We start from the raw sequence: 26,629 nt of genomic DNA, 5'->3' as shown, positions 1-26,629 counted from the left end.
TCCTACTCCAATATTAATGTCCGTCCATATTCATAAGAAGAATTCAACAAGAGCTGATATGAGATTCAAAGTCAGTTCATAAACATACCAGTAAGAGATAGTATGCAAATGCTATTTTGATGTTATAACACCTCAATCTCGGCAGTAACTATGACCTTTAGCTAAGGAATAGGTAAGATGCTGAAGTAGAAATCCTGAAGACTGTCAGAATCCAGGCACACTGCAATACTTGTTCAAAATTGTCTCTGCTCCACTGTTAACATCTAGGTCACGTGTATAAAAATCATGGTGTCAATCTGCTCCTCTCCTCTAGTAGGACATTCAAAGATCGACTCAGCACTGTTTTCCAACCAGTGTGGTAACAAAACATTGTTATATAATAAGCAGAAAAGGATTAGAGTTCCCTTGAAATTCTCAATGGAGGGGAAGAAAAAAAGCCAAAATTGTTTCTTTTGGAAACTATTCCTCTTTGTTGTGCTTTATAATGTTAAGTTCTTAATGACAAAGTAACTAAGCCCACTTAGTTTACCAACACAGTCAGTCACACTTTGCTTTTTACTAAGCATGACAACAAGGCAATTGAGTAGCTTTCCAAACTACCAGAGCAGAGGCGTACCTTGCATAGGCTGGCATTAAATCAGCACTTCATAAATCAATCGTGCCCATTTAGATGATCTCTATGCAGAATCGGCAGTCTAACACTAGCTCTCACACGCATTAAAAATCATCACTCTGCTAGTCCAACTCACTGTTCAGATGGGTCTTCTTGAATGCAGCATTTATTACAACCTCATTGTTGCTTCCTACACTGAAGGAATACCAAATTCTCAAATCAGGAGTTCTTCTTTCTCAATTTATTGTAAACAGGGGGTCTTGTAACGACCCTGACACCGTTACAAAGCACAGTGCTTTTAAACAGTAAAGCTTCTGGAAAACCCAAACAAAAGACACGTCACCCGGTGACGTCAGCCTATATACAGTTCTGTGTGGTCGCAGCACATAAGCAAATCCATTCTTGTGCCGTTTCTCGGAAAGCTTTTCAGTAAATGCACTCATGCTGCTCCAGAAGCTCTTCTCTGCAACAAGCCGCCCATCTGCCATCAACAAGTTAAGACTGAGAGAACTAACAGCTGCGGAAAGGAAAGCCTGAAGCTCTGATGATCAGCGGTAATCAGGAGGAGCAAATTATTAACTTATAATCAAAGCCGATTTAGGGGATCAGAGCACCAAGAAAATGACATCAATGCTTTCCAGAGGAATATCCTAAGGAAAAGACCAATTCACCCCGATAGATTTGAATTTTACTAGAAAAGCCTGGGACACAGAAAACAGGAAACTGGTCAAAGGCTCCTGCATGTTAGAGCCTTTTACAGACTCACTGCGTTGAGTCTGACAACCTCGACTGAATGCAGCCTCCAATGTGCTCAGAAGAATGGGTAAGTCCATGCATTTCTATGGCTTGTTCAATCAAAGAGAAATCACGTCTTTATAAAAGTAAGCCGGTGAATTCCCATTTTATGATGCAAATCACTTGGTTCGAGATTTTAATTTATGTAAATGGATAACGTTTTTTAAAAGGGAAATGTTTTTAATCTCTCTCTTATACATGTTTTAAGTTGTGTTCCAGTCTACAAACAAGGTTAATTTTCTGCAGTAAATGAAAAATGTTATATGCAGTGAAATCTTTCATTATGATGTTACATTTTGTTGTTTTTAACAGCCCCTGTGTTCTGCTGAAACATATCCTATCTTCTTGTTTTCCTTAAATTATATTCTGCAGGCTTACATTTCAAGTGGCCATTAGGGGCCCCTATGCTGGCAGCAATATATGCACTGAGTGTGGTATTGAAGATGCTGCCTGCCCTGGGTATGGCGTGTCCACCTAAATGCCGCTGTGAGAAGCTGCTGTTTTACTGCGACTCTCAGGGCTTCCACTCAGTGCCAAACGCCACCGACAGGGGTTCTCTGGGCCTGTCCCTGAGGCACAATCACATCACAGCGCTTGAAAGAGATCAATTTGCCAGCTTCAGTCAACTCACCTGGCTCCACTTAGATCACAATCAAATCTCAACAGTAAAGGAAGATGCTTTCCAAGGACTATATAAACTAAAGGAGCTAATCTTAAGTTCCAACAAAATATTTTACTTGCCAAACACAACTTTTACCCAACTGATTAATCTGCAAAATTTGGACCTGTCTTTTAATCAGCTGTCATCTCTGCATCCTGAGCTCTTCTATGGCCTTCGGAAGCTGCAGACCTTGCATTTGCGTTCCAACTCCCTGCGGACTATCCCAGTACGCCTGTTTTGGGACTGTCGTAGTCTAGAGTTTCTGGATTTGAGCACAAACCGTTTGCGAAGTTTAGCTCGCAATGGATTTGCAGGATTGATCAAACTGAGAGAGCTTCATCTAGAGCACAATCAGCTGACAAAGATTAATTTTGCTCATTTCCTCCGGCTAAGCAGTCTGCACACACTCTTCTTACAATGGAACAAAATCAGCAACTTGACATGTGGGATGGAATGGACCTGGAGCACTTTAGAAAAGCTAGACCTAACTGGAAATGAAATCAAAGCCATCGACTTGACAGTGTTCGAGACCATGCCTAATCTTAAAATACTTCTCATGGATAACAACAAGTTAAATAGTCTTGATTCCAAAATCTTAAACTCCCTGAGATCCCTCACAACCGTTGGCCTCTCTGGCAATCTGTGGGAATGCAGCCCCAGAGTATGTGCTCTTGCCTCCTGGCTGGGCAGTTTCCAAGGTCGGTGGGAGCATTCCATCCTATGCCACAGCCCTGACCACACCCAAGGGGAGGATATTCTAGATGCAGTCCACGGGTTTCAGCTCTGCTGGAATTTATCAACCACTGTCACTGCCATGGCTACAACTTATAGAGATCCAACCACTGAATATACAAAAATAAGCTCATCAAGTTACCATGTAGGAGACAAAGAAATTCCAACTACTGCAGGCATAGCAGTCACTACAGAGGAACACTTTCCTGAACCAGACAATGCCATCTTTACTCAGCGAGTAATTACAGGAACAATGGCTTTATTGTTTTCTTTCTTTTTTATTATTTTTATAGTGTTCATTTCCAGGAAGTGCTGCCCTCCCACTTTAAGAAGAATTCGGCAGTGCTCAATGATTCAGAACCACAGGCAGCTCCGATCCCAAACACGACTCCATATGTCAAACATGTCAGACCAAGGACCGTATAATGAGTATGAACCCACCCATGAAGGACCTTTCATCATCATTAATGGTTATGGACAGTGCAAGTGTCAGCAGCTGCCATACAAAGAATGTGAAGTATAATATCTACTCATCATCAAAAAAAAAAAAAAAAAATCACATCAGATAAGTAACCTATTTTACATAGTAGGGGCTAAATACATATCTAATTTTTACCAATGGTGACATTAAGCCTAATTTTCCAAACCAAGTGGAGACTTGAGTTTTTGAAGTGTTGAAGTATTTTTAATTTTTTAAATGAAAACATTTTAAGTGTTAAATGAAGCAATGCTCATATTAATTTGCACTCTTGTTGGAAAGTCTAAATGCTTACTTCAATATAAAAAATTTCATGTATGTAATTATATACAATTGTATGTAAACATTTGTGCTAAGGTCTCCATATGTTTTTTTTTTTTGTACTGAAAACAGTTCCAAAAGAAGCTACTAAACAAATATAGGTAGGGACAAAAACCTGTTTGATTATTATTCTATCCTATGGACCACAACTGGCTTCCTACTTAAAAAGGAGACAAAAAAGTTCTCTTGTAAGATAATGTGGTATTTACTCAAACTATAATTTACTGCCAGTTTAAGAGGTAGACTTACATGTGTGCTTAAGACTGGTAAATATTAAATGCTATTCTTTCAGTTTGGCTTGGCTTAAACATTATCTAAGTTACATCATGAAACCAGCACCTTTTATATAACTCTAATAAAACTGGGTGACTCTTTAATATATTTCAACAATAAATCCAAGCAAATATAAAAAGATCTCATTATAATAAATCAATACTAAATAACTATGCTGACTTCTTATACAACTCTAGTTTGACTTATAATGAACATGCTGATTTTTGTGGCATTTAGCCTATTATTTTAAACTAGTATTAAATTACCATTTTACTAATAAACTTACTAAATCATCTATTATGTAAAAATTTGCATTTGGGAAATAGAAAAACTGAGTCAACTTAACAATCCTGATACTCCATCCAGTTTGAAAATACATCCCCTCTCATGATTAAAGATGCCTTGACAAACTGTTTAAGACTCTTCCTTTTGCCTTTTTCTGATCTTTAAACTTCAAAGATCTGAATTAAAAATAATTGGCTACTAAAGGTGCCTAACCCTGATTTGTTATATTATAAAAAATACAAAAATTGCTTTCAAAGTAGGATGTTAAAGCTTTCCCTTTAATAAACATACACATTTATCCCAGTAGCTCCTTTTCAGACAGGACCAACCTATTTCTGAGGCAAATCTTAAGGCAGAGCTTTTGACATTGGCCCCTGCCAGCACAACAGCAAGTGAACACATCATGAATGTGGGGGATAAGAACAGGGAAAGATTCTGAGAGCCTGGCTCTCAGGTTAGTGGAAGTTACTAGGCAGCAAACATGACTATGTACAATTTGCACCAAGTGAGTGATACTCAGGGACCTGTGTGATATGGGAGGAGATTCAACAGTGTAAATATGAACTCTAATCACAGTAACAACTGACAACGATGCCATAGTTTTCAGTAAGAATCACAAGTGTTCAACTCTGGCTTCTTGAAGGCAAATGATGGCATACTGGGGAGTTAAGACTTAAGTTACCAGTTCACATAGAAAACAGAAAATTGTCACTTTGATTTCAGAAAGGAAAACAAGCATTTTTATGTGGAAAAATATGTAAGTCCTTAAAGAAAGTCGCTACTATAACACAGTATCCTTCATCAAGGTTGATTTTCTCCCCGGGATTTGACTGAAAATGTTACTAGAGACCTAGATTCAATCATAATTTTTCTTTAGCACTGAAAAATATACCCACATTTCAAATCTCTTAGCAAAAAGCAAACAATATTCACATTTCAGTGAAAATATGTTCTTTATATTTTTTAAGATGAGTAGATTAGTTTGGCAAAGCCTCGGAGCAGTTCAATTCAGTTGATCTGTGGCAAGCATTTCATCTCCTGATAAACCTGACGCTGGGTTTGTCTTGAGCTGAGACAGATGCTGGTTTTCCGGCAGAGAGCATAGCTCGCTGCTTCCCCACTGAGGAGCTGCATCAGAAGCCCTATTACAAATGAGCTCCGTGGGCTAGGATTTAACAACTCATTTATCATGGTGACCACGGCCGTTTGTCAGGTGACAGACAGCTTGTTCGAAATACAGTTTTGAGCATGTAAGACTCCATTGGGCCTAAATGATGAGTGGTTTTCATCATTTCAAATCACAAGCAAAATTAGTTCAAACTGTGAGCTAAAAAGTAAAAAATATTAACTAGGAACTCCAATTAATCCTAAAGAATATAGTTAGTAAAGTGGACTGCATGTAGCAGAATAAGCCACTTAGCATTTGAGGAAGAACAGTGTCAAAAGCCACCAATGCAAACTATTGGGGGTGGGTGGGTATTTTTTTCCTTCCACATTTTTGGTAATGATAGTGCCAACCAGGTTATTCTCACGTAAAGCACAAATTGCCATTTCTAATTGCCTACAGGAAACAAGGCTCCATTTAGTTGATATATATTTGTATTGCAGTATCTGTGCTACCAACTGGCCAGCAGCAAAACCACATGTAGTTCCTAGTCATAATAGTGAAGGCTTTCAGGTAGGGTTTTATCTCTTAAGCACTACCACCCAGCTTTCCCTCTTCCCTATTTTAAAAGCTAGTGAAAAATGATGATCAGAAGTCAGTAAGTAATTTCTCAAAAAATGAAATGTAGCTAGGAATTAAAATTAGTTTGCAACTGCTGCCACTTATTTTTGTAGCCTACAGGGAATTCAAGCTCACCTTTCTGAAAAGGGAGTGGGCCGATATATCTAAAAATTCACACAAAACCCATATCACTGGCATCGAAAAACAGACACTATTTAAGCCAAAAAAAATTTTTTTGTATTATCACATGTAATTTCTTAATGAGTCTAAGTTAATTTCTGTACTAATTCAATGAATGGAATTGACTAAACTTCCTAATTCCACACTAATTATTAAAATCCATCTGCTTATCATAATGCTAGTCACCAAAAGCTAAACTCCATCTTTCCAGTAAAAGCAAGCTCTATGCAGCACTCATCTGAATTCTGAAATATGAAAGTGTTATTTTCTTACTTCCTACACATAGCTATGTAAGGGGTGGAGCTAAAAATTTCCTCCCTTTCTCTCATATATATATATATATATATATATATATATATATATATATATATATATATATATATATACACACACACACACACACACACACACACACATACACGCATGCACGTACACACGTACACACACACACATATAAAATTTTAAGGAATATTTTAACAGGCAAATTACATGATAATTTTCCTAATACAGCAATCCAGTGACAGCACTATCTCAAGTCTGTTTGGAACATAATTTTCATATATTCTCAGTTAAAATGCTTGTTTTAAAAAGATGTTTTTAAAAAGATAACATGGGCCATCTATAGATAATAAGCATTTCCTTAGCTAACCTGGGGCAAATTCATAGCACTTGAATAAGGCCAAACCTAGAAAATGCCCATTCATGCTTTCTCATTCTGCTATCGCAGACATTTGGAAACATCTCCAACTCCTTCAACTAACCTTTTCTTCCTTGTGTTTTAAAATCAGTATGATACATGGACTGTTTGGTGACCCTGTGAACACTGACTGCAAACTCAAAGTACAGTCCAAACTCATTTGTTCAATTACCTTTAAGAGCCATGGGGGGAGGGTTGTTGGGGATAGGAGAAAAATACTATTATACAGGAACTGGGTTGGTGGGACTATAATACAGTGTACAGAAAAGTTTTGTTATTAAAATTGTGTATACTGTAAAAAAAAAAAACCCCACAAATGTCTCCTTTGTTTATAATTTTCTCCCGAAACCTACAAGTGTTGACAGGAGAAACCTGAACAGGCGTTTGTGACACAAGTTAAATGAACAACTGTTCTGACTGACCACGCTGCTTTTCAATGTCAAATGTGTTTGCTGTCTTTGTTCACAAAGGCAAAATGTGGCTATGAAGGGGAAGGGGGCACACAAAACACACATAACAAACCACACTAAAGAGCCAACAGCCTTAACAACTGGGTAGAAAGCAGGGCTCACAACAAGCCCTGGGGTTGGTTGCTCCTCTTAATTCTTCAGGTACAGTACCCCAACCTGAAAAGCCACGCTGGTACCTGGACTTAATAAACTGAAACTTGGCCTCTACTTCAGTGGATAAATGCTAGGATCATCTTGCATTATCACTACCGAAGTCTGTAGGTGCTAACCATGTTAGGACTGTAAGACTCACTCTACTCCAGATGCTAGCTCAGTAGGTATGAATAAGAAAAGGAAAGATTGTTTTACTGGTGTACTTTTTTGGCTGATTACCTACTCAGAATGCTATACCTAGGCACTATTAGGGCAGAACAACATTCCTTTCTAGGTACCAACTGCCATGAATGATTCTCAGATCTTGTGTGAACCTCCTACTTATACAGCCCCAAAGCTGACAGAGATGGCATTTACAGTGTATCTATAAGGACTTGAGTTTGGATCCCAGCATCCACCACACAAGCATGTTACATGCACAGTATAAGCATCTTAAACACCTGTAACCCTAACCTAGACGTGGGAAGAGATAGGATCACTGGGGCTTGCTTGCTGTTAGCCTAGCCACATGCCATTAGCTATAGGGTCAGGAATAAACCCTCCCTCAAAGAAGTCAAAAGCAGAGTGACAGAAAAGGGTGTGTGTGCGCTCTCACCTCAGCATCACCTTCTACACCACTACTGAAGTACGTATGTACCCCTCTACATACATGTAAACACCTCTCCTTTCCAATACTCAGTGATTCTTCCCCATCAGAGGCTATGAGAGTTCTCATAGCAGAAACCCAGTAACTACTGAAGGGAGAGGAAGGAAACACAACATACATTTTTATATCAAAAATAATTATGTTGACGCTAGCTACCATCAGTAATGGTGACTTTAAATTTTACAAAAGGAACAAATCTCCATACTTTATGGAGCTAAAAACTACAGCTTATTAATACAATTCTCTTATATTTTAATCTTAAAATCCCATTTAAAATTACATTTTAATCTTAAAACTGACTATCAGCTGTTTTAAGACCGCCTGGATAACCACAGAATTTTCAAGTTTCCACTGAAATACAAAGAAGGTACTTCTATCAAGGTTATTTAAAGTGGTTCCCACTCTCCTTTTATAAAAATGTGTCTGACCAACCAGGTGGAAGTTTCCCCTTGGACAAAATGTGCTACAAATTATCATTACAGAGAAAGAAGAGAAAAGAAGGCCAAGTGTATTCTACACCGCTTTCCCCAATTCAAGCTTGACCTCCCTCTTCCCAGCTCTTTTAGAAAAACTTGTAAGCAAATCTTTAACCGCTCTTCACTATCTAAAAAGACAGCAAGACATCTCCACTGCAAGTATAATGAAGAATCTTAACCCGGGAAACCCATGAATTATGCCCTCTATGCCCTTAACCCAGTCTGTTAACAAAGTCTAAGGCCTCATAGGAATCTGCAAGAAATCAGCTTATAGGAGCACCTGTGAGCAACTCTTAACTGGCAAAGCCTAGTGACTCATCTTTTTCACAGGAACCATATTTTAAAACTGTAGAAACAATTCTCAATGCCTTTTTACAAATTTCAAGAGACTTTACCTAGAGAAACAGGGAGAATATACAAAGAGAATCATAGGGAAGGATCAACTCCACTGCACAGTCATTCACAATTGTGCTCGGAGCATAGCTCCATCCTTTGACTGCTATTTATAGCTAAAGTAAGATTATCAAAGCTCCAAGTTGCTTTTCTATAAAAATGATCAGATAAGAATCAATAGTCATCTATATTAGCTAATCGGTTTTATTATTTTGAGGGCTAAAACATTCTGGAGGGGGGCAGTGCCAGTTGGTGTTGGCATACACCTTTAACTTTGCAAGTTTGAGGCTAAGCTGGTCTATACATTGAGCTTCAGGTCAGTTAGGGCTGTTACTCAGAGAATCTCTGTCTCAGAAAAACAAATCAATGACAACATACATATCAGGATACAGCTAAGTAATACAGCACGTGACTAGCATGTGTGAGAGCTGCCTTTCCCTCCCCAAAGTCTTAGCTGTCAAATAAATGAAGACCAACTGGTTGGTGCCTGGTACTTGGGGGGTGGGCATAATTTACAGAGGGCCTAATTCTATAGAATCAAAAAGGTGTAATAATAAATTTTTATGTGCAGAATGGTTAAATTAGATGTACGATGATTTAAAAGCAAAGATTATTAATCCCAAAGAACCAGAATATGTTTCATAGTCTTTAAGAACCTTTAGAAATGAATACAGTAGTATGCATGGTTACAAAGATCCAAGTCCTAGAGTGTTTTTAATAATCCATAATAAGGGATTAGGTAGCATTGTCAGAACAATAAAACAGTACCTGGACTTGATCTTCCCAGTGACTAAGGCAACAAAAACAAACCATGCTTTTGTCTGGTAAAGAGATAGGCTTTAGCCAGGTGGGGGTAAAACCAGCAGTTTGAATGCCAAAGTAAAAGGGTTACAAGTTAGAGACCAGTCTGGGCAGTATAACAAGATCTTATCTCAGAACAATCAATCAAAAGAAGAAAGAAATACTGGTTTATTTAGAGGAAAGACTTAATTGCAAAAGTCTGAATAAGTGGAATCAGACGTAGAAACAATTAGAAAATATGTCCCAGGAGGTTTTAGAAAAATCAACAGACCTGTTCCTCAGGTCACTTCTTGATAAGCAGCCAACTTGTTAATGCTATATGCTTTGTGACTAGCCAAGGCTGGAACACAGAAGATCTACAAGAATAAGTTAAGTATTTCTTTATTTCTTCCTTATAACAGCTCAAATTATGTTCTCCACACATATACAGGACACTCAGTGAATATCTACACAAATTTATACCTCTATATTATTTTTTATTTAGTTTTTTGAGACAGTTACATGTTATGTAACTCTATGTAAAGCAGGTTAGCCTTCAACTCACAGAGATCAATCTGCCTGCTTTTGCCTCCCAAGTACTGAGAGTAGAGGCATGTACTACCTACCACACTTAGTCCATATGGTTTTAAATTAAAAATATGTCTCATAGCTCAGTGGTTGAATGTCTGTCTAGCATATTCTGGGTCTGAGTCTACATACTTACCAAAACCCAGAGAAGTTTGGCATCATACATAGTCGTGCCAAATGATAAAGCAATTACCAGTTGACCAGCAAGAAATATTAACTTAAAACTTTAAGTCTTATTCTGTCTTCCTACATTTGGTATGTTGCTGAAGGTAAGAACTCTTTCCTATCCTTACCCCATTCTGTACTAAGAGTCTAACCTAGAGCCTTAAGCATGCCAGGCAAGCATCCTAACACCGAGCTACATAACTAGTTTAAAATACTCAAGAAAACAAGAGAGGAAACAATATATTTTGCCTCATGGTTGAAAAGTCTTCAAACAGGCTACACTGCCATGGGCCTGTGAGCAGAATATCACAATGGCAAGAGCATGCCAGCAGAGAAGGTGGCTCGACTTCAGAGATAGGGAAAGAGAACAATTATTACTCCAGAGCACTCCTAGTGACCTACCTCTTCAACTATCCTGTCTCCTAGTTTCTACCACCTACCAAAAGTGTCAGCCGATCACGAATCCATCAAATGGGTCAGTATTCGTAATCCAATACCTCACAAAGCACCACCAGCTGGGAACCAAGACAGTTTTATAGAAAAAAAGAAAAATGAAACAATTTCAATAATGGCCTAAGCTACAGTGTTAAGAATAAAGCTGTTTGTTGTGAAATGACTGAAATGCAGGTATGTGATTAGGTAAATGTACCAAACCTTAACAGAATCAAGGAAATGGACATATACATGGTTATTCACTGTATCTTTTCAGTTTCTCTCTAAATGTGGTTGTTTTTATAATAAATGTACTGAGGGCAGAAAATGATACTATTATAATTCATAATATTAGCAACTTAACACAACATTTCTCTCAACAAGACATGCACTGTTGTGTGATGGTTAAGGACAGGAATTGTGGAATCATGCTAATTCAGAAAAGAGCAATTCAAGTTTCTGCTGTGGAGTCTTACAATAGACACTGGACTATACTTTAACAGTACCAAGTTCACACTTTCAAAATTAAGATCAAACCACATATAGCTACTTATTCCTGGCACATAGTAGGTACAGAAGGCCAGGTTCCTTTATAATGTTTGTGCTAATATTATTAAATATTTACAACTAATTCAATGAGTGCTTCTTCAATTTCTATTCTACATTTAATACACAAAATTCACAGGTCTAGGTCACCTCCCCTCAGGAATTTATAGCTACTCAAAAATGAAACTAATAACATGTAACAACTAATAGAGAATAAACCAGAAAATATGGGAGGAGGCCAATCCCGTATCACTGAATTTCTCTGGCCAGCCAACCTAACCAAACTGATGAAGTTTAGATAAAACTAGAGACTACATCAAAAAATAAAGCTGGATGGGGCTGGACACGTGGTTCAGCAGTTAAGAGCATCCGGTACTCTTGCAGAAGACCCAGATTTGGTTCCCAATATCCACATGGCAGCCCCCCAACTGTCTCCTTCCAGTTCCAGGAGAACTGACACCTTTAGGGACTAGATAAACAGGTAGTACACACATATACACATAAGTAAACACTCATATAATTTTTTTTAATCTTAAATAAATAAATCCGGAGAGCAAGTGAGCAAAGATACCAGACGTAACCCTCTGGTCTTCACATGAATACATTCACTGACAAAGCTGTATCCACACACATACACACCCATGATAACATACTGTGAGAAGAGAGACAGAAGGAAATAATGTGTGGAAGAAAAGGAAGGAAGGGAGGGAGGGAAGGGGAGTGGGGGGGGGAGGGAGGGAGGGAGGGAGAGAGAGAGAGAGAGAGAGAGAGAGAGAGAGAGAGAGAGAGAGAGAGAGAGAGAGAGAGAGAGAATTTTTATTCAAGAGAAATTCAAAGATGTTGAAGAACTGGGGGGAAATATTTAAGAAATCATTCATTTATCAAGATGTACCTAAGATATTCTAATTATTTTATGCATGTTTAACTTAAATGTATGTACACCACATGGGTGCCTGCCTGATACACAAGGAAACCAGCGGGGTATCAGATCCCCCGAAACTGGAGTAGGTAGTGGTGAGCCACCACGTAGGTACTGGAACTAAAACAAAATTCTCTACAAAAGCAGCAAGTGCTCCAAGCTCTTTCCAATCGCTGTTGTTAAATTTTAAATGTATGAATCTGCATGTATGCCTTTATACCACATGCATACAGTGCCCAAAGAGGCCAGAAAAAGGTATTGGGTTCCCTGAAATTAGAGTTACTACAGACCATGTTGTAACTTACAGTTGTAAGTGACCATGCGAACACTGGGATTCAAACTTAGACACTCTGAAGAGAAACTGGTGATCTTAACTGTTAAGCCATCTTTCCCATTCCTATTTTCTTTTATTTTTTTTAAAAAGATAACTTGACATGTAGCTCAAAGATGGTCTTCAACAATTTCTGGTGCTTCTGCCTCCACTTCCTAAACACTGAGATTACAGGGATGAGATGCTACACTCAACCCTACATTTAATAAATGTTGGTTATTCATATCCAGTTTAAAATTGCTTCAGGAAAAGAAACATAAATGCTAAGATATTTCCATATTTCCAGCTTTCTTTTCCAACTCTCTTAAGAATATCCTCCATGGAAAAGCATATTGATGTCTACTTAGTAAAATGTGTGCTGGGACAAAGCTCTACCCCCCATTCTTTCTCCTAGTAAAATCTATTGATTTCCATTTCTTAACCATGAGTTTTTATACTACTTCCAAAATAAAGTTCCAAATTCTTAGAACAATAGCTTCTGGCTCCCTGGTGTGATATAAATATTCAATATGAATGCAGCACTACAGAGTAAAACAACCTACTAATTTTGCTCCTCCTCCTCCTACTAAAGAATTTTGCTTTAAGTAGGGCTTAAGGCATTATTTTAATATAAGAGACATTAATGGCTTTACAGAAAATTCAGTGAAACTACTGGTTTTATTAAAAATCATGGGGGCTGGAAAGATGGCTGAGTGGTTAAACACTGGCTGCTGTTCCAAAGGACTGGGGTACAATCTGCAGCACCTACAGAGCAGCTCAGTTCCAGGAGAACCCACATTCTATTCTGACCTCCACGACCACTGTATCAACCTGGTGCAGACAAACTTACAGGCAAAGCCTCATACATATAAAACACAGTTATATGTGTGGCTGCCGGTATAGATTTTAATGAAAGCCTTAAGCCCTTATCTACCTCCCAACTAAACAGAAGAGACTGAACAACTGCATCTCACTCGTAACAGCCTCAAGTTTCAGAATTTAAAAACACCTCATTCCTCACTGAAATCTAACTCCGGTGGCTCTACTCACCTTAATTATCAAATGCCTTCTTTTTCTTTACAAAATATATATTAGATGGACAGACAGTAAAATTCTACCCTAATTTAAATTTAATAAATCCAAATGAGGAACACCTAACAGAAACCGATTCTTACTGCTTTTCTCCCCTTTCAAACTAGGTAAAAAAGATGCTTTGTACTCTGCAATAAAGTAACAGATTGTTGAGGACTTGCCTCAGCTGCAGACACTGAAGGACATAAGGTCCCACTCCCTCAGGCAATGACAAGCAACTTAGTACAGGTAATACAACACTCTAAGGCAGTGGTTCACGACCTTCCTAATGCTGTGACACTTTAATACAAGTCCTCATGTTGTGGTAACCCCCAGCCATAAAATTATTTTCATTGCTACTACTTAATTGTAATTTTCCTGTTATGAATCATAATGTGAATATGTCTTTTTCAATGGTTTTAGGCAACCTCTAAGAGGTTACAACCCACAGGCTGAGAACCATTGCTCTAAGGTCTAACATAACCTATTCCTATCGGGTAGATGACTCCCCAGGAACAAGTTTTAGGAAGAAGGGGAATCCTCTTAGTTTAGTACAGTATGAACTGGATTTTCTTCATTTACTATCCAAGGAATTTTAACGGTTAATTACAGTTCCCTACAGCCACAATGGTACCTGTATTTAAGAAGTACAGGAGCTGGATCCCTGACCTGTCAAGTTTATACATCTAGGTTAATACATATGGTTCATACACATAGGTCCTTGTTATATGTTGGAGAGTCTTTTGGGTATATACCCAAGAGTGGTAAAGCTGGGTCCCCAGGTAGTACTATGTCCAATTTTCTGAGAAACTGCCTGACTGAGTTTCAGCTTGCAATCCCACCAACAGTGGAGGAGTTTTCCTCTTTCTCCACATCCTCGCCAGCATCTGCTGTCACCTGAGTTTTTGATCTTAGCCATTCTTACTGGTGTGAGGTGGAATCTCAAGGTTGTTTTGATTTGCATTTCCGTGATGAGTAGGGATGTTGAACATTTCTTCAGGTGTTTCTGGGCCATTCAGTATTCCTCAGTTGAGAATTCTTTGTTTAGCTCTGTACCAAAAATTTTTAATAGGATTATATGATTCTCTGGAGTCTAACTTCTTGAGTTCTTTGTATACATTGGATACTACCCCTCTATCAGATGTAGGATTGATAAAGATCTTTTCCCAATCTATTGGTTGCCATTTTGTCATTTTGACAGTATCCTTTGCCTTACAGAAGCTTTGCAATTTTATGAGGTCCCATTTGTCCATTCTTGATCTTAGAGCATAAGCCATTGGTGTTCTGTTCAGGAAAATTTCCCCTGTGCCTATGTATTCTAAGCAATTCCCCACTTTCTCTTCTATTGGCTTGAGTGTACCTGGTTTTATGTGGAGATCTTTGATCTACTTGGACTTGACCTTTGTACAAAGAGATAAGTAAGAATTGATTTGCATTCTTCTGCATGCTGACTGCCATTAGAACCAGCACTATTTGTTGGAGATGCTGTCCTTTTTCCATTGAATGTTTTTAGCTCCTTTGTCAAAGATCACGAGACCACAGGTATGTGGGTTCGTTTCTGGGTCTTCAATTCTATTCCACTGATCTACCTGCCTATCTCTGTACCAATACAAGACAGTTTTTATCACGATTGATCTGTAATGCAGCATGAGGCCAGGAATGGTTCTTTTATTGTTGAGAATAGTTTTCGATATCCTGGACTTTTTGTTATTCCAAATAAATTTGCAAATTGCTCTTTCTAACTCTATAAAGAATTGAGTTGAAATTTTGATGGGGATTGCATTGAATCTGTAGATTGCTTTTGGCAAGATGGCCATTTTTACTATGTTGATTCTTCCAATCCATGACCATGGGAGATCTTTCCATCTTCTAAGATCTTCTTCAATTTCCTTCTTCAGAGACTTGAAGTTATTGTCATACAGATCTTTCATTTGCTTAGTTAGGATCACAAAGATATTTTATATTCTATGTGACTATTGTGAACGGTGTCAATTTCCTAATCTTTCTCAGCCTGTTTATCCTTTGAGTAGAGGAAGCAACTGATTTGTTTGAGTTAATTTTATATCCAGCCACTCTGCAAAAGTTGTTTATCAGCTGTAGGAGTTCTCTGGTGGAATTTTTAGGGTGTTCAAAGCAGCCTTATTTATAATAGCCAGAAGCTGTAAAGAACCCAGATGTACTTCAACAGAGGATACAGAAACTGTGGTATATCTACACAATGGAGTACTACTCAGCTATTAGAAACAATGACTTCATGAAATTCCTAGGCAAACGGATGGAACTAGAAGCTATCATCCTGAGTGAGGTAACCCAGTCACAAAAGAACACACATGGTATGCACTCACTGATAAGTGGATACTAGCCCAAAAGGCTCAGAATACCCAAGAAACAATTCACAGACCTTCTGAAGCTCAAAAAGAAGTAAGACCAGAGTGTGGATACCTCAGTCCTTCTTAGAAGGGAAAACAAAACACTCACAGGGAGAATATACAGGGATAAAGGGAGGAGCAGGGATTGGAGAAAAGATTATCTGGAGACTGCCTCACCTGGGGATCCACCCGATATGCAGCCACCAAACCTAAGCACTACTGCTGATGCCAAAAGTGCTTACTGGCAGGAGCCTGATATGGAGACCTCCTTAGAGGTACTGCCAGAGTCATAAAGATACAGCTGAGGATGCTTGCAGCTAACCATCGGACTGAACACAGAAACACCAATGAAGGAGCTAGAGAAAGGACTGAAGGAGCTTGCAACCTCGTGGGAAGAAAAACATTACCAACCAACCAAAACCTCCAGAGCTCCCAAGGACTAAAACACCAACCAATGAGTACAGAGAGACCCATGGCTCCAGTTGCATATGTAACAGAGAATAGCATTGTCTGGCATCAATGGGAGAAGAGGCCTTTGGTCCAGTAAAGGCTTGTTTTTCCAGTGTAGGGGATGCCAAGGCACTGAGGTGGGAGAGGATGGTTGGAAGAGGGAGCACCTTCATAGAAGCAAGGGGATGGGGATAACATTTAAAATGTAAATACAGAGAATATCCACTTAAAAAAAACCAACTACTAATATATAAATGATACATAAAATTATAAATAGTAAATAATTGCTTATGTGAGAGGGGAAAAAGCAAGTCATGAGATTGGTCTTTGTATGGACCATTCCAAATGCCAACATTTCTTTTGTATTTGTCTGCTTCGTTTTTCTCTGAAATTACTAATACTTGTAAGTGATTATAATTGATTCTGAAAATTATAAGGAAATCAATATACAGCAATAATACCGAGAAAAAGTCATTGAAAAGATTATGTCTCACAGAGTATTTCTTACTCTTTTGAAGAATGACATTATATAAACCCTTATTACCCTTTATAGTGAACAGTACTCACAGAGAATAAGGAAAACCATGAAATGTGCAGGCGCGCGCGCGCACGCGCGCACACACACACACACACACACACACACACTCACACATGCACTCACACTCTCTAATCATCTTCTATATCCTACTTTCTGATGCCCAAGTAAGTTCTGTTTATCAGTTAACTGCAGCCTGAGGGGTTTATCAAACTGTTTTTTCCTTTTCCTCCCCTACAAGTTTTTCTTTGGTGATGCCTGGCAGGCTACTCGTTCAGCATTTAGAATTTATACTTTCTACTTGGAAAAAGGGGAGAGAACACAAGTACACATACCCAAATGTATAAATCTAAGGTGCTATAGACAAAACCCAGTTCATGTCAAAGACAAAGCTATTATTTAACTTGCTTCCAGACAGTTTTTTTTTTTACCCCCTCCATTATCTCCATTTTATTCTAATACTGGCTGCTTACATTTGATGAAACAGAGAACCACTCACTTGAATATACACATAACATGTGTGTGGTCACACTCAAGCAGACAAATTCTGCCAATACAAACAGGAAAAAAAATAGTAAACCTATATACAGGCCAAGACAATGAGATGTCTCAGGATCCTTGCACACTGACAGACAGACACACACACACACACACACACACACACACACACACAAAAGAAAACATTATTTACATATACAAAATCCTGCAAAGTTACAAAAGAAAGATTTATCACACAGAAAGGAAACCTAGAAGCATCATTAAAATAGCTGTAACTAGGCTGCTTCTTCCAGCCATCCAGGTCAAAGAATTTTGATCCAAACAATTAAAATGGTCTATGTGAAAAGAACTTTAAAAAAATAATAAAAAAAATCTAAGTACTCAAAGTGAGGCAATTAATTACTACCTTGTATTCAACCATGACATTTTTCAAAGGAATCTATATTTGGAATATGTCAATTTATATGAAACTCATTTAAATGTGACAACTCTTTCCTAGAAACACCAAGCTTAAGTCCTTTTTCTTTTATAAAAGATATATGAACCTCACATACACTTTTAATCTACTTTAGAATTTAACTACTTGCATGTAATCTACTTCCATGATTACATAATGTTAAGTCTCTACAATCAACCTTCAACCTGACTCTCTCTCTCTCTCTCTCTCTCTCTCTCTCTCTCTCTCTCTCCAAGTTGCTCTGCTTTTTATGATTTAACTATGATGGACTCAAATATGTACATACAAATAATCTAAGATAAAAAAGGATGCTTTCATCCCAAGTAGGAACTCCATAAAACAGAAAGTATACAAAAATGCATAAAAATGATAACAAAAGTTCAATGTGCTATTTTCAAATCTACCAACAAAAAGCATGAGAGAATATAAAATAAATGACAGCTATGAAAGTTGCAGCTGTAATATCAACAGCTTCTAATAAAAAAATCCTTGTACTATTAGAAAAATGGGAGCTAACTACAAGTAAGTACTTGGCAAAATAGAAAGATTCTATATGGCACACTAACAAAACTCAAACACCTCCTATTAGGAAAAGTATGGAGGTTATTTTCTTATATTTGGTGGTACAATAACCACTCAGCTTAGCCCTTTGTGCAAAATATCCTTTCTTCCCCTCCTTCCCTAACTCACACATGTCCATAAAAATAAAACTGAGAATCTTTCATGTAAAAATAAAGGAACAAAATACAGGGGTATATCTTTCAAGGTTAGTCAATGACACAGCATACACAATGCTTTAAAACAATTTAAAAAGCAAATGTTCATTTAAAAAAGGAATGGTTAAATAATGTATGGTAAAACCACATGGTGGTTCACAACCATTCATAACTGACAGCGTTCAGGGATCTGAGTAACCTCCACGAGTATCAGGCGCACACATGATGCATATACAAAATACAAAAACACTAATACACATACAAAGATAGGCAAATCTTTAAAACAAACAAAACCCACCTTTTCCAAAGTGCTTTTAAATAACAACATGCAAAATTATAAGCAATGATATCATTCAATTTAATTAAGAGAACATTTATGCCAAAAGGAAGAAATGATTATAGTTTGGTAATTTGGGGGAACTAAGAACGTATCACTTAAGTGGAGAAAAGTATGGAAAGCATTCATACCAGATGCCAACAGCAGTGGGGGGGGGGGGTGCAGGAGAGATGTAGGTCAAGGGAAGAGAATGGGAGGATTCTAGAAGACTTTGGTAGGAAACCAGACATAGTAGTAGTATCCAGCAAAAAGAACAAGATCCCTAAATAAAGACTGAAAACAGCCGGCTAGAATGTAGCTCAGAAGTCAAGCAGTTCTGGCTAACAAGTTAGGTTTGGTATCTAACAACACAAAGAGAAAAAGAAAGGGCAGAGAGTTGATGTAGTCTCTCCTTTCTCCTATGCCATGTTCATAAACAAAACACATTTTATGAAATTCTCCTAAGTCCTGACTTCCTAAACATCACTGGTGAGATGTATACTGCATGTTTTTATACTGACAAAAGCTGACACATGGCAAAAGTACCTTCTGTTGATATAAAGTTCCTTCTCCTTAGAACACAGCATCCAATTTCTACTGTAACTTTTCAGTATTTCTTAAACCAAATATAAAATCTCTTTTTGCATGGTTAGAGGAACAGTTCCGATATGAGAATGTAGACATGGCCACCACTCACAATGTAGGACTTATTAGACAGGAACAAGGACTTGTTTGAGTTATAATGATGATATAATAATACCAACCAAAAATTAAGAAAGAGTAAATTTATGCATTTCTGTACAAGAGCCAGGGTTAGGAGTTAAAGACTATAGCAGATGAACATGTAAACTGAAAAATAAATAAACAGTAAAAAGATAAAAGTTCTAAAGTTGTTAAAAACTTTCACACCCTATGATGACAAAGGGTAGTAAGTTAATAAAGTATAGAAACCTGACACGCCAAGAAAAGCATCTGAAGGAATGCACTAAATGCCTAACAGCAATAACGATAACAGTAGGATGGATTAATAATTATTGGTTAAAAAGAAATATCAACACCACCTGGAACAATCTATAAAAATCACCTAGCTAAGGCCGTTAACTATGACATGGGAAACAACAAAATTGTGGTCCTCCACAGCTCCCTGTGTTAAGGCACTATAAACTAAGCAACAGACGGACAAGGGAAGAAGCATGGGAACTAACCCCTCGCACAGAAGAGGATAAGCAGAGATGGAAGAACAGAAACAAAGACAAGAAGAGGTATGTAAAGTAAGATTTAGTGGCCTAAAAGCAAAGTGAACAGTAGGACATTGCTTCAAACTATAATAGCTCCTGTTTCACAATCACTGGCTCATTATAAGGGTAGAAGATATTTCTTAAAAGGATCTTTAGAACATGGGTGTGGGCTGCATGCAGGCAGTTCCTGCACTCCAGAGGACATGAAGGACAGCTGCAAGCTCAAGGCAAGCTTGACCACATAGTAAATCATGTCTCAATAAATACATAAACAGAAAGACCTTGTAACAGCTCAAGAAAATAATACTTTCTTGAAAATATCTTTAGGTTAACTTGTTTGTATGTGCATGTGGTTTACTATATCTGCATGAAATAGCTTTGAAAGATCCAAGAAATTAAATAGAAAACCTATATGGTTATAAGAGGAATGTGAAGAGATTTCTGTTTACATAGTCTTTTATACTCTACATTTGGAACACACACACACACACAATGCCAACTTTAAGGCTTGCTTTTTTTTTTTTTTTTAATGCTTTTACCAAGTCTTAAAAAATGAATGACATGGGGTGTGTATTTCTCTAGTCCTGGAAGCAAAGGCAAGTATATTTCTGTGAGTTGCAGGACAGCCAGAACTATAGAGAAAGACACTGTCTCAGAGAGAAATGGAGGGAGGAAGTAGAAGATAAAATAATAAAAATCTCAGTTAAACACTGAGGTCTTTGTCAAAATATAAAATACACTCCACTATTCTTAGTTTTAGATATATTACCAAGCAAGTAGCTGATTAATAATTCCACAGATAACATCTGATGGTTAATTGTTTCTATTCAAAAGCAGAGTGATGATACCAGACAGCCAACAAACCTCACTTCAAATCAGTCCACCTCAACTATAAAGACTTTCTCTTAAGAATCTTCCTCTCAGTCTTTTGAAAACCCTTCAACAGAAAGACCCATTATAACATGAAAGGGAAAAAGACCTTCTAGACTTCACACTACCTGTCCCAGTCTTTTTTAGTAACATATAGACAACACTTAAACTCACATGTGGCTAATTACTCAACCAGCTATCAAGCCTCTGAAACAATGAGCTAGAGGGCTTTTTAATCAGGGGGAAAAGCTTGCTCATAATAGCTTTCCCACTAGCATTAGAGTTTTCTTAAATAAACTAGAGAACAAATACAACCTATAAAAATGAATAAGAAAAGAAACATATATAACATTCAAATAGCAAGCCTATTTCAAATTCAATCAAATAAATGGAAAAGAAGTAGGAATGAATAATGAAGAGATTTTTGTACAGAGAAGCCTATTCAAAACTCAATTCAGAGAATGAACATTGATGATTGGTCTCGCTTCCCTATGCCAAATAACTCAGAATTAACTATGGAGTATGCCAGACTCCAGCAAAATGTACATTTTAATAGTAAGGAGAACATAATATGAATCTGGGAACAAGGCCACCAACTTCACTCAAGATAACAGGGCACAATTAAATAAGTTCTGCAACAGTCAGTGGGAACAAATTAATATAGTCTTTGGCCATTATCACCAGGGTCCACATAATGACCACAGCTAAAAGCAGAGAGAAGGAAGTGGATCAAAAGATTAAGCTCTTTTACCAACAGAATGCTAAATGCAATCACCTAACAAAACCCCTGGGAAGGTAAGATTAAAAACAATAGAGGACTTGCTGTTTGATCCATTGATTATAAAGCAAATGATCAGTTTCAGTAATCTCAGTGACATTAGCAAGGAGTGGCATGCCTGTGATGCAGTTCTACAGCCTCAAAGCCATGCTATTTGCATAGGCACCATCATCATGTCCTGTGCCCAGAGGCAGCAACAGACACTTGGGCAAGTTTAGGTGACTTTTCATAGTCCATGTAGCCATTAAGTATCAGAACAAAGTCTCTGCACAGACAATTCCTACAGTAATATAATGCACATGTATTAGTAAGCAAGTCATTCAAACATTCCTAAAAATAAAGCTTCAAAATAAGAGCATGTTTATTCTACAACAAAACCAACCAATCTCACCAAGGCAAAGTACAATTTTTTCACATAATTTCTTAGAAATTTCCACGCTTTTATTTATTTAGTGCATGCCATGGTATGGCTTGCAGATGGCAAAAGTTGGTTTTACCCATCTACTCTATGGGTTCCAGGGACCTAACTCAGATCATCAGTTTGGTGGCAAGGCCTTTTCCCGACTCAGCCATCTTCAGGCCCACCAGGTTAATCTAAAGAAGCACTGGTAACAGTAAGCATTTCTGAGAGCTTTACAACCATCCAGAGACACAGCTCCTAGCCTGCACCTTCGCCACAGTCATGCTTTTTATCCTTGGCTCCTTGCTTCCACACAAGGAAATACCAGTGGCCTGCAGCCCTAAAAAGCAGCAAGGAAGCACTGGGCTTCTATAGCTCACTGGGACTTACTTTGGGGCAGCAATGATATATACTATTTCTCACGGTGTCAATTAAGATGTCTCGCACAAATCTCTACCAAAACTGATCTTCCTTTCCACCATGGCAGTAGAAATACCATCGAGCTTCTTTCTAAGGAAGGAGGGAGGGGCAGTAGAAATACCATAGAGCTTCTTTCTAAGGAAGGAAGGAAAGAAGGAAGAAAGGAAGGAAGGAAGGAAGGAAGGAAGGAAGGAAGGAAGGAAGGAAGGAAGGATAGACTCCAATACAACAATAAAAAAGCATTAAACTTAACTTTTATCAATCAATACCTTAACTAACAAAGTATGGCATCGCAATATAAATATGTGGGAAAATGACAGAAGACCCAGTATTTTGTATCCTGAGTAAAAATGTTAAGTAAAAAATAATCTTAAAAAATTATGACAGATCAAGGAAATGTCAGTTTCTCTTTGGTTACAGAAAAGGCTCTGGAATAATTTTTAAAATATCATTGCATGCCAGGGGGTGATGGCACCCGCCTTTAATCCCTGCATTCAGGCTGCAGAAGATCTCTGAGAGTTTGAGCCAGTCTTCTCTGCAGAATGAGTTCCAGGGCAGGCAGGGCCACGCGCGCGCGCACGCACACACACACACACACACACAAATCCTATCTTGAAAAACAAAAGCAAACAACCCTTTCACATGAATTTGTGTTAGGAGCCTGTTAAATTTTAGTCTGATTGTAAATCAATGAATCAAAGCATGAAGCAGATTAATATTGAAGGGGAAATCCTACCAATATGTAGTTATGGTTAACATGACCTACTGCTAGCAGCTATCCTTACAGATTATTTTAAGACTTGGTTTCCACTTATAAAATTCTTGCTATCTTCTACAGTGGAAACGAACGAGTTTGTGTAACTAAGTTTCAGAATTGTTAAATGTTGTAAAGTAAGCTTCTTAATCATAACCAATACTTCCATCAAAGAAATGCCCTCTTTGGATTTAGCAAAGTTGACAGGATGGCAGCTTAGGTCTGCCAGACAGCACCAAACCTTACTAAATAGAGCTAGCCTAGGAAGTCCCATAGGTAGGTATATCATAAAGACCAGAGAGGGACTGTAGAACTAGCTGAAAATACAGGCTGTTGATGGACAAAGTACTAAAGTACCACCAACGGGACAAAAGAAAGTAAACCCACAACCTATGCTATACACTTTTAGTTTTGTTTTTGAGACAGGGTTTCTCTGTCTAACCCTGGCTGTTCTGAAACTTGAAGACCAGGCTGACCCAAACTAAAGGTGTGCGACACCACATATGGCTCACTATGCACTGTTTACAAGTCCTTCAGGTTCCAGAAAGCACCAGTATTTCAATCCAAGTCTCTAGACTCACTCTCTGCGTCCTCTCAAGTTCAGATATGAAGCTTACATAGTAAGTAAGCCCTTTTCACAGCTCTCAGAATCTTATACTCAATTTCTAGGTGAATTATATACACAATCTTCTATTAAGAACCTAACATTTAAAAATATGGTAATTGATTCAACAGGTAAAAGCAGGTGTTATACAAGCCTAGAAATCTGAATTCAATCCCTAAAACCTACAAAAGAAGAATAAATGCTACAAAGTTGACCTTTAACCTCTATATGCATGCAGACATATACATGAGCATGCATACACAAGCGCGAACACGCGTGTGCGCACACACACACACCCATATATACAAAGTCCTAATTATTAATAAAATATTCTGAAGGCTAACAATTTACATTTTACAAATATTCCTGTTTCACAAAGGAAACAAAGTATAAATGAAAATTAGTCAGCCTGACTTCCATTTCTCAATTCATGAACTACTATATTTATGTATGTATTAGTGTATACGTCTGTGTAGGGCATGCTCATGCCACATTGTGGTGTGAAGGTCAGAGAACAACTAGGGTGAGTAGTCTGTTCTCTTCTTTCACTGTGTGGGTTATTGTAGAAAATTTTAATCCCAACCCAGGGTTTCTACCTTGCCATGACCTTTTAGTTTCCGGAGAAAAGACACACAACCTTTATATTTACAATGAGCCCTAAACAACTTAAGAGCTGGGCAGGTATCTATTCTATGCTACTAGATTCTACTTTCCCATCGATAACTTTCCCAATAATAACTGAATTATTACTTGCTATGTTTCATCTGGGCTGTTCTTAACTCCAATAGGCCAGCCCTTTAGAGCCATGCTTTTATGGCTCACCGAACCCATAATGGCTTCTCCTTCTTCCTCCTGTACCTTCTTCTCCTCATGGTTCTCCCCTGACCCAAACCCATAAAACCTAAACCCCACCTATGTCTCTTCTGCACAGCTGCTGGCTGTTGGCATCCTTATTTACTAATCAGAAGTGATTTGAGTAAACTCTACATGCAGACTCCAAGTCTTGGGAGCCCAACATTAGTACTGGAATACAAGCAGCACTGGGCCAGCCCACTACAGGTTCTGGAGAATAAAGTCAGGTCTTCAGGCTTAGCAGCACACACCTTTACCTGCTGAGCCATCTTGAACTATTTTTGCCCTGATATGAACAGTTTTTGATTTAGCAACCTCTAATTCAACATATATATAATTTAAGTAAAATAAGTAACAAAATCTATAGACTATTACTGTACTCAAAATGAAGTTAAACCAATTCTGTATACAATATAGGCTTTAAACACTACCCATATAATTCTGTCTGTAATAACACCATGGATAATGTTCAAAATAGGGGGGAAAAAACCATTCTCTACTTAATACAGGATAGATAAATTGCCTGAATTCCTGTAGAAAATGTCCTTTAATTATCACACAAGACAGGATTCAATCAAACCCACCCAAGCTCTGCCTGTCTTTGCCTCCCAAGTACTTCAAGCTTTGATATATTTTTTCATATGATATTAAAACTTGGGTTTTTTCATATATATAAATAAACCATTTCTTCAGGTCTACCAACAACTAAATAAAAACACATTAAAGCCCATATATAAGTTTAAATGTCTTCAATCCAAAAAAACTATATAACAAATATCCACCTTTTTGTTTTTGTTTGTTGTGTTTTGTTTTTGAGAGAAGAGTCTCATCACATAGCTTTACCTGGCCTGAAACTCAATGTGTAGCCAGGCTGTTATCTGTCTGCCTGTCTCCCAAGTGATTGGATCAAAGGCGGGTACCACCATACCTCATCCAAGTACATATATATATATATATATATATATATATATATATATATATATATATATATATATATATATATATATATATATATTCTTGTGTTATGAGTGTGCACATGCGTGCATATGTGTATGGGAAGGGGATACTGGTACCTCTATGTGTGTATATGGAAGCAGGAGGATTCCGGGTGTTTTCCTTCCTTGCTCTCTACCTCATTTTTTGAGACAGGGTCTCTCGCTGAATCTAAAGTTTCTGCTCAATTAAATGGCCGTCACGTTTTCAGGATCCGCTTGTCTCAACATTCTAATGCTGGGACTACAACCAAAACACACTCATGCTTAACTTTCACAGCAATGTCAGAGGCCTGGAATCAGGTCCTCCTGCTTGCACAGCCAAGTGCTTTTATCCAGAGTCATCTCTCATACCCCATAACCAACTTTATTTTGTCCCACTTGCATTGCTTGGGTTATAAAAAAGTAGAAACAAGCTCCAAGTCCAACTGTAGTGATCTTACTAGGGCCTTAAGAAATGTTAGACATTCTTTTCCTTCGCCCACATTAAATACACATACCCTAAAACTGTTGATTCACCGGATTCTTGGCTGCCAAAAAAAGTAGACTAGTTTAGTGTTTGACATTTCCTTTTGGCAGTCATTAGTGCTTAATGTGTCACTGTCTGGAGGATAAATGAAATAATTTCCTTCATTTCTACTTCTGCAACTCATTTTCTTGGACCTCAGAA

The 26,629-nt window shown here is 37.9% G+C and overlaps 2 protein-coding genes across 2 annotated transcripts in view; one reads left to right on the top strand and one right to left on the bottom strand.

The window, feature by feature from the left end:
* The window catches only part of CTNNA1 (catenin alpha 1), a 127,085-nt gene that overhangs the window by 36,786 nt on the left and 63,670 nt on the right, over positions 1 to 26,629 (bottom strand). The gene's annotated exons all lie outside the window — the stretch shown is intronic.
* On the top strand, positions 1,786 to 3,324 carry LRRTM2 (leucine rich repeat transmembrane neuronal 2; the record flags this gene model as incomplete). The annotated part of the gene is made up of 1 exon (XM_080920283.1): positions 1,786 to 3,324. Exon 1 carries the CDS (start codon positions 1,813 to 1,815, stop codon positions 3,322 to 3,324), a length of 1,512 nt encoding a protein of 503 aa, XP_080776409.1. The 5' UTR covers positions 1,786 to 1,812.

The sequence above is a fragment of the Micromys minutus genome (assembly GCF_963924665.1).
Source record: "Micromys minutus genome assembly, chromosome: 8".
Taxonomy (NCBI): Eukaryota; Metazoa; Chordata; class Mammalia; order Rodentia; family Muridae; genus Micromys; species Micromys minutus.
Note: the sequence above shows the minus strand (reverse complement) of the source record. Positions and strands in the feature narration are given on the sequence as shown.